The sequence below is a fragment of the Oratosquilla oratoria genome, chromosome 3, assembly GCF_046742065.1.
Source record: "Oratosquilla oratoria isolate Oo_2021 chromosome 3, ASM4674206v1, whole genome shotgun sequence".
Taxonomy (NCBI): Eukaryota; Metazoa; Arthropoda; class Malacostraca; order Stomatopoda; family Squillidae; genus Oratosquilla; species Oratosquilla oratoria.
The window spans coordinates 14,046,372-14,055,350 of record NC_134779.1 but is presented as its reverse complement, the minus strand read 5'-3'; the positions used below and the strand labels follow the sequence as shown (position 1 = coordinate 14,055,350).

General features: G+C 41.1%; 1 protein-coding gene across 1 annotated transcript in view; it reads left to right on the top strand.

Moving 5' to 3' along the window:
* The window catches only part of LOC143019508 (uncharacterized), an 8,344-nt gene extending 6,688 nt beyond the window's left edge, over nucleotides 1–1,656 (top strand). The window contains exon 4 of the mRNA XM_076175188.1: nucleotides 650–1,656. Within this exon, the coding sequence (XP_076031303.1) occupies nucleotides 650–788 (139 nt within the window). The 3' untranslated portion in view covers nucleotides 789–1,656. The remainder of the gene's footprint in view (nucleotides 1–649) is intronic.
* The last annotated feature ends 7,323 nt before the right edge of the window (nucleotides 1,657–8,979 follow it).

The following is an 8,979-nucleotide window of genomic DNA, read 5'->3' as shown; positions in this document are numbered from 1 at the left end:
TCCGTGTTTGTGTGTGTGTGTGTGTGTATGTTTGTCTACGCACAAAAAAACTTTGCATCCCTCGAGTTTGTGTTCAAAGGCATTAGACTGTGTAAACTCCTGGCCTTCTCTGATTATTTTCCTTCTTTTCTTTCATCCATCTGACCCCGCCATCTGCCTGCAACCTTCACGACGCTTGAACACCTGCAACACCTGCTGTTCGACACCTGCATCGCATCGGCCTCTTCGCCACACCCCATGGCATGTGAGCAATAAAAAAAAATCGCGTTACTTGTCATACAACGACAAAAACGATTTTCTTTTTTTTATCATCATTAATTACAAATTCAATTATTTCGTCTGTCTCATTTATCTATCGTTTCTCCTATTCTTGCCATCCATCGTGGTAACCATGACAACGGCTATATTTACCAATTGTTCGCCAACAACATTCGTAACCTTTATCGCTAAAATACCAATCACCGTTTCTACCACTAACTACTTGTCGTCACGACCATCAACCAACGTCCCATACAACCACTACTATTCCCAATCATTCTCCGTGGACATAACACCCTTCATCTACCAATAACATGTACCGGTTCATCTACCAATCACATCTACCGGGAATATACCAATCGTATCTACCGGGATTCGACCCGATTCGCAGACGATACAGGTGTCATTACCGAAGTCCCCGGTTACCGGGGTACCCGTGTGGTGTGTGTGGGCTCGTGTGTTCCTGTGTATACTGCCTACCACTACCTAGAAGAAGAAGAAGAAGCCCACGGCGTATGGTGCACTATTAATCCAGATACAATACCTCCGTAGTGAGACAGAGGCTTCCAAGTACGCCTAGAATCCAGTCCGGTTCTAGCAAGGCCCAAATAAGCTCCATCTAGAAGCTCCACACCCTCCTCATGGGACCCAAATTGCACTAGAAATGTTTATTCACAATACTAGAAAAATCTTGTAATCATTGACCATATCAGCTTGATGCCAAATATTCTAGAAAGATGGCTAGAGAATTTTTGGTTAATGTTGAAATCAGGAGAGGTACTGTTGTTAATAACAGAAACAATGGCAATATCACCATTGTCGATGTATGCTGACCGTGTTAGTCTCCCCAAACAGGCTCCATTTGTGTTGTCTGGCAACAAGAGAAAACGAAAGTCTCCGATCAGTTGATTTGTGTTGACATCAATGAGCGACCATTTCCGATCAGCTGATTTGTATATATACGAAGTCACGTAATGCCATAAGGCTGAAGGGGTCGAAGGGGTAGGGGTCACGGTCCATCGAGCTCCTATCGTTGTGGGGTCCGCCCTCCCATCAGGCTGCATGAAAGCATCTGTCCTCAGACTTAATTGAGTCCACAAAACCCGTGTCACTTCACCTAAGATGTTAGAGAAGTCTTTTCCGGGGAAAGGATGTCACTGAAGGAGATGGATTTGCATCCTATGTAAATGAAAAAACAAAACAAAAAAAAACATGTGTGGATGAAATTCAGAATGAAAGTTAAATTCCAGATGTTTGTAAATCAAAAACGAACTGAGGAAATTATCCGTTGGTCATGAAAACGAACAGACGACCTGAATAACGAAATTCTCGTCCCTTAGGGCAGATCCACTACAACCCATCCCCCCCCCCACCCACCCACAGGGCGTCTGCCTTCAGCGTCATGATTCCCCCGTATTCAGGAAAAGCATGGGTTGCACGATAGCATCGTACACCCGATGGAAATGTCAGCGATGTACGATAATTAATCGTACGACAATCGACAGGAATCTTTTTTCTTAGTTTGGCTAAACTCCTTCCCAGGGGACGCATCAAAGGGTGTCACGCCCCCATGATTATTCCCTTATTCTTACTCAATCTTTTAGTTACATACAATAATGCAAAATGTTACGACCTAAACGTAAGAAAATCACCGAACATGATCTAAGCCAGGGATTCTTATCCTTTTTTCTCCAATTCCCCACTTTTTAGTGAGCCAACTCTCCATTTCCCACCACAGCATCGGTCTTTGACAAATTCGATTTTAACCCATACAGTGTTTAGTACGTAAATATACAGTGTTGTCACTTTTACCCAAATATGACATACAATACCTCATATATTGGTTGTTTTTGTTATTAAAACAGTCTGTAAATGGTTGTGATTTGTAAAGTAAGTCAACATTTGGATGTAATGTATTAAATTTTGAAGCACTATCGATTATTTGTGGGTGTAAACAAATTCACGAAATGTGACAACAAGAAGACACCAGAAACAAACAAAAAGAAACAAAAACACATCGATTAAAAAAAAAAAAAAAAAGACAGTGGTTCTTCTGTCCAACCGGTTATTCCCCACTTGGCAACTCCGCCATTCCCCACCAGTGGGGAATTCCCCACAGGTTAAGAACCACTTATCTAAGCTGAAATAAGGTTTTGCCGAGTTTTAGGCATTCACAAGTTATACTTTACCCTCTTCCTTGTATTCTGAAGTCACTCCTTTACTGAACCCAACCTGGTGACTACCCAGAAGGTCAATGTACAAGCTTGCTGAATTGCTGAAACATAATTCAATTTTCGATTGAGGTGTCCGCCTCAGGCTGGTCTTAAACTAGAGAGTTTAAGCCTAAGAGCAAGCTGAGACGCAGGCGAGGCAGCATAGAGCAAAGGCAGACTTCCTGTTGCTGAATTGAATCACATTTTGAACTTCTCTCTCTCACTTGAAATGCTTTTAAATGTACCTACTGCCTCAGCATTTCAAGTGAGAGAGAAGCTCAAGCTGTACTTCAATTCAGCAACAGGAAGTCTGCCTTTGCTCTGTGCTGCATCGCCTGTGCCGCCTGCGTCTCGGTTTGCGCATACTAACAATGGAGGAGGATCCAGGTTCCTTACGCGCTCTGACGCTTGACCAACAACTCTCCTTTTTTTCTCTCTATAAATTTATAGTTTCTCGAGAAAACTAGAATGTTATTGTACTCCTCCCAATTGTCCATTATCTGGATGTCTGTGATATTCTGACACCATTCCTCCTGATACTCAAATGGATCAACATTCTTAAAGAGGTTCGTTAGGTTCAACCGCTAGAATTTGAGTAAAGTTGGAGAATCAGGTTCTTGGATGTTGATGGCATGTCACTACTTCGTGTAATTGGAAAAAAAATCAGCCCAATATGTGTCAAGGACTCAGTTTGATAACTTGGACTATGGCGGATGTACTCGTAGTTTGTCCCTGAACCTCCCCTGAACCTCTATGCAAACTAAAAGTTCTTTTATTTAGATATAAAACATTTAAGAAATATTTCATAATAAGACAACTACTTTATAGAGATTTATCAAATACCTAGCAACAATGTGTATAGTATTTAAATAATAATATTTAAAGTGAGTGGTCCGCGATAGTACAGCCTATAAGATATCCTTTTTTTTTCAAAAAGTGAGATTGTTTTTTCTCAATATATTTCTCATGAACTCATGTAACAGTGACCCACCGTATGCATCTTGAGTGAAACATGTGAAGGTTTGTATTGTAATCAAATTGTTTAGTTGTGAAGTGCTGAGACAATGAGACCCTCAAAGTGGGTCGACACCCACTCGCCACAGTGACGTCCATTAAGTTGATGGGGTTCCGTCTTTCGAATAGGGTTAGGAATATCTCGGATATCCCCATCGGTATCCTGGCACAGTGCAAGACCGAATAAGGTCTTCGAGTATGTAAGAGCCTACCAGAGGTCTCAAACCCACAAACTTTAGTTCAAAGTCTATTAATACTGAGTCAGGTCACTCGCCCGTATATCTCATATCTTATTGTGAATTGGTGAGATAAATGGAAGAAGCAAGCTGACCACGTGGCTGGCGAAGGATCGTGATCAGGTTGAGACACAGTGAGGAAAATTTTGAGCTATAGTTACCAATCACGTGAAAAGTCACTCCATATGACGTCAGAGCCTCGAAGCTTCACCGGTAGAGCTGACTTGGTATTAGCAGACTGTGTCTCGAGTTACGGCGCCCTCCAACCCGCTTTGCCACGCTCCAAACACTTTATTCTGGCTAAAACCAGTCGGTTACATTCAGGGCGTCGTTGCAGTTAAGAGATCAAGACTAGATTTACAACCCCCAGATACAATCAGAGACTTGAGAAATTCAATTCTAAACGAAATGTGCTCAACTTGAGGAACGTCGCACCAACTTCCGATCAAAATGACTTTAAAATCTTCCAAGCAAGATCTTCTGAGATTAATCTTTATCACTGTAAATACACTGCTCTTTATGTTCTTTCTCCCTGTGACCAACCTCAAAATGGTGTACGCCATAATGCAGGAAGTACCTATTACCACAAACAAGCCAATAATATCCATGTCAGTTCAAATGCAAAGACAACGGTTGTGGATTTCATGCAACACGTTTTGTAACTCTAAGTCAAAATATAGAGTAGGATAATTACTTTGTAATGCCCTTCGGTGTGTAGCTAAAAGTATTCAATTGGCACAAAAGTTCTCGAAAGAGATAACGAATAGCTAGTTCAAACACTGCAGTTCGTATTCTGTACAGTAAAACGACACTTGAATCGACACCTATACTTTAAAATGTCCCCTCGACCTATGTAAGACACTACAACGTTAAAGGTGTCTGTCACTTTGGGACCGGAGGGATGAGGGGTGATGGTGAACGGGGTGAACCCCCCCACCCCCACATACTCTCTTCTCAACGAAGAAGACAAGAAGACAACGAACCCATCTTTACTGTCTGACAGCAACATCCCCCCATGCCATTTCCCAATGTTTACAATTACTTCTTATTCTATGAAATACAAATACATCTCACAGGAATCATTTCTCTTACTTCTTATTCTGTTACATGTAAATACACATCACAGGAGTCACCAGAATATGTATATACGTACTGTATTCCCATAAATACATATTTCCTCCTTGAACGGGGAACAACCCACTTAAAATGATGAGTAACCTCCCCGCCCCCCTCTTTCTGCAAATCCTGGATCCGCCTTTGTAACTCTACCCATTTCAGGGAAAGACCAAATAATTTAAAATGATACAAACGGAACTGATCCATCCTTTCTTAACCAATTGTTTATATTTGTATTTCAATGTATTAATTTTTTACATGAGTCTTTAACATTTGAGCAATATTAATGTAACCTTATCAGTATATATCATCAATATTGTTGTAATACCTTACCGTTCAACACAGAACCGATAGTCAATCATCTTATATATTTCATTGTAAGCATTATGTTATACATCATTTTCAGCTGTTATTGTACATTATTATCCCTGTCGTAAGAACGATTCTTGATTAAAGACTGCTTTTCATTGTCCTTCATTTATGAATATATTACAGATATGTTGTCTTTACCATTTCTGCACATTAACAACGTTGACATTCGATATTCCATGTACGTACACTTATGTTATCTTTTATCGAGTACTTAATATATTTTCCTTTGTAGTATTCATCTTACAGTTAGGTAATTTTCTTGAATAGATAAAAAATGTCGGTTAAACAATTTGAATTTTGCATCATGAAAGCTCTGCGTGGGTTAAAAGTTTTACTCATGTCTGTACTTGCACCAATTTTGAAAAAACTAGGAACCATTTGAGCGAACGTAGGGTGTCTTCAGTAAAGCAGAAAATACAGGTGAGAAAGATTATTAAAAGACCAATCTGATTTAGTCATACATATCAATATGGGCACCATTTTGTAAATGGAGTGTATTTATATCCTTATTTTCATGTATTTAGGGGAGGAGTGGAGGTGGCACTGTACGGGGCAGAAACATGGAACATAAAAGAGGAGAGGAGGAATTAGAATACGTTTGAGATGAAATGCCCGAGAAGTATGATAGGGGTTACTAGGTTGGATAGAGTAAGAAATGAGGTGATGAGGAGAACGGGGGTGGAAAGGGAGTTGGGAGATAGGGTTGATGAAAGAGTATTGGGGTGGTTTGGACACATGGATTGAATGAGTGAAGAAAGATTAGTAAGATTAGTAAAAGAGGTGTGGAAGGCAGATGTGGAAGGAGTGAACATGAGGGGGTGACCAAGGCTGAGATGGTTGGATGGGGTAAAAGGGGCGTTGGGAATGAGGGGAATGTCTGTTGAGGAAGGACGGGAGAAGACAGAAGATAGGGGTGAATGGAGAATGGTTGTGTATGTGATGCATGAAAGGGATTGGGGATTTCTCTTTTTATGCATGAGAGGACAGAGAGGGGAGGGTCGCCGATTTAATGAAGCGGCATTGCTGTGGATGTGCTGTGTCTTGCAACGCTGCTTCTGACCTAAGGTAGTGGGCGAGCTGCAGGGATGACCCGTCATCCAGGAGGAGCCAAGATAATTGGGAGGGAGGTGAGGTGAATGGAAGTGGAGTATGTGGGGAAAGAAGAGATGGGAGTGGGTTTTATGTTTGTTTGGTTTTTGTTTTTGTTTTGTTTTTTACCTCCCTTGTGAGGGGGAAAAAGCCGTTGCTATATGTATATATTCTGGAAAAAATACCAAAATTATACAGAAATAAGTTAGATGCGCCAGGTTAGAATAACAGTCTGTAAAAGAAAAAAAAATGTCCTAGGGGTATTGACAACATAAGTTTCACGCAGTCAATATTTTGGGGGAATTTTAGCCTCACCTCTACGGATCAGAACCACACAGCACTTTTTTTCTCTCGGTCTGCGAGGCTAGTACCCGCTCGAACCTCAACCTTGAGGTGTTCCGGAACAGTTCCTATACAGGGTTTGTTGTCCACCCAATGCCACTGTCATTAGCGGCGGCGCTCTGATCTCAGGGGAGGATTTATTCATGATTGAACTAGACTCCACTCAGAAAACTGCTGAGCACCTTTGATTTATGCTATGTCTATTTTCTGTTGCCCTTTTAAAATAGTTCTTATGTAACGGGACGGTGTAACGGTATCGTTACATCATTTCCATCCAACGTTACTTGTAGACACAAAATGTAACGGGGTCGTCACATCATCACGAAAAAGGGTTCACTTGCACAAACGCCTCTAAGTTTTTGTTCTTTATTGTCGTATCAAAAACAAACTTAGTTTACACACTATTACACAGTCTTATCACTAGGGCACGTCACTTAGAACCGACCGCTCTTGGGGTGTGTGAGCTAGTTTTCATGCCCGGAAATGATGAGTAGACAAAAATCTAGAGTTGCCCTGAATTGTGAACTTCTCTTATTGTCTTGTTAATTTGTTGTCCCACAAGGGTGGGGCAACTGCATTAATTACGTATTGCTGTCTACTATCATACATGTTAATTATATATCCAGGGGAGGACCGTCAGTATACGTAATATCGTATGTCAATACTGGGTGGCTACTAGATTGATCGCGTGTGTTCGTTTGTGTGTATGTGTGTTTGGTGGTCGACGGTGTTGTCGCGAAGCCAAAGGATTTGATGTGTCAGGGATTTGTGGATCGCACTGGGCCTCGTGATGTTGACTCAGCGCTTTGAATGCCCGTGGTGGACAGTGAGTGAAGAAGTGGGTTATATGACTGGGGTTATATTACTCGTCGTGTATATGAGACGTATACATATCGCTCTCCCCCTGGGGTTAGGTGGCTCCCGGCACCTAGGTTACATGGTTTACAAAAGTATTTATATGGGTAATACATCGAGAAAAAAAATTCAGAGACACAAAATCCTGTGGGATTAAAAATGTGAAGATGGGGGGGTGTTGTTGAAGTGAATCTGAGGTCCCAAGGGGGATCATGAACTGTAATTAAGGGTAGCGATGTTGTGTCTCAGAAGTGTAACGTTGTGTCTCACCAGATTACATGTTATATTAAATGTCACATGAAAGGTTACACTATATCTTTGATAACACTGTTGAAATCACTTTCTAAATGTTATGGTTTTTATGGTTTAACACTATCACTGTGGGGGGGGGTGTCATTTTCTAAATAATGTTCTATGGTCAGTTTGGTGTGTTACATCACTTTCTAACTGTTATGGCGTTCATGTGTTTTAGTACCAACACTGTAGGGAATGTTATTTTCCAACCCAGTTCTATGGGTAGTGTGGTGTAACACATCGCACTTGTTGGCAATCACAATAGATATATATATGGTTTCCCGTAAAGAATATTACAATATTCATGAACGTGGGTGAGACACAGCATAAACTTAATCTAGGTTTACAGTAAATCGGGAATGGGAGTTGAAAGGTTATGGAAGGTTTTACTTCGTGCAACAGAAAATGATTATTATTACTAGTATAAAGAGAATGATTAAGAGGGAAAGGGCTGTGGAGGTATATGGCAGTACCTGTAGTGTAGGTCAAGTGAGTCCATGTCAAAAGTAGTCGATGTTTAAGGTGGGTAATTAATGATGTATTTAATTTTGGAGGATGAAGGTTGTCTCAGTGAATGAGGATATGTTTATCTGACTCTCGCTAAGGTTATATTGGTCGGAAGGAAGTAGAGAAGTTTCAATAGATATGCGGAAAGGAGTTCTTATTGGAAATGGGCCATTTTAACCTCCACTGATAGATACATGACGTCCTGCATCTTCAGGGGCGAGAGCTAGAGTGCATGTTTAATTGCGTTGACGCAGAGTCATGGGATGAGACTTGCGTTTTGGTGATTGGTGTGTGTCTGTGGTAGGTGGGTTGTGGATGGGAGGTGAGATTGGGTCGAGGTTCAGTTTGACCTTTCTCAACTTCTCTCCATGTATGGTGAAGGTGGTGTGATCGGAAGGATCTGTTAGTAGGAAAACATTGTTAGGGAGTGAACTTGTGACTGTGAAGGGGCCTAGGAATTTGGGTTTGAGTTTGTTTGTCCTACTTGAGTCTTTTACCATGACTGAGTCGCCAAGTGCTATGTCAAGTGGAATTGACCGTTTGTGTTGTTTTGTCTTTGTCTTCTCCTGGGCTTCTTTCAGGTTTGCTCTAACTTGTTTGTAAATGGTTTGCATACCTCTTTTGATGAAGTGTGCGAGGTTATCTAGGTTGTATAAGGGTGGGGGTGGTTGGTTGAATATTTG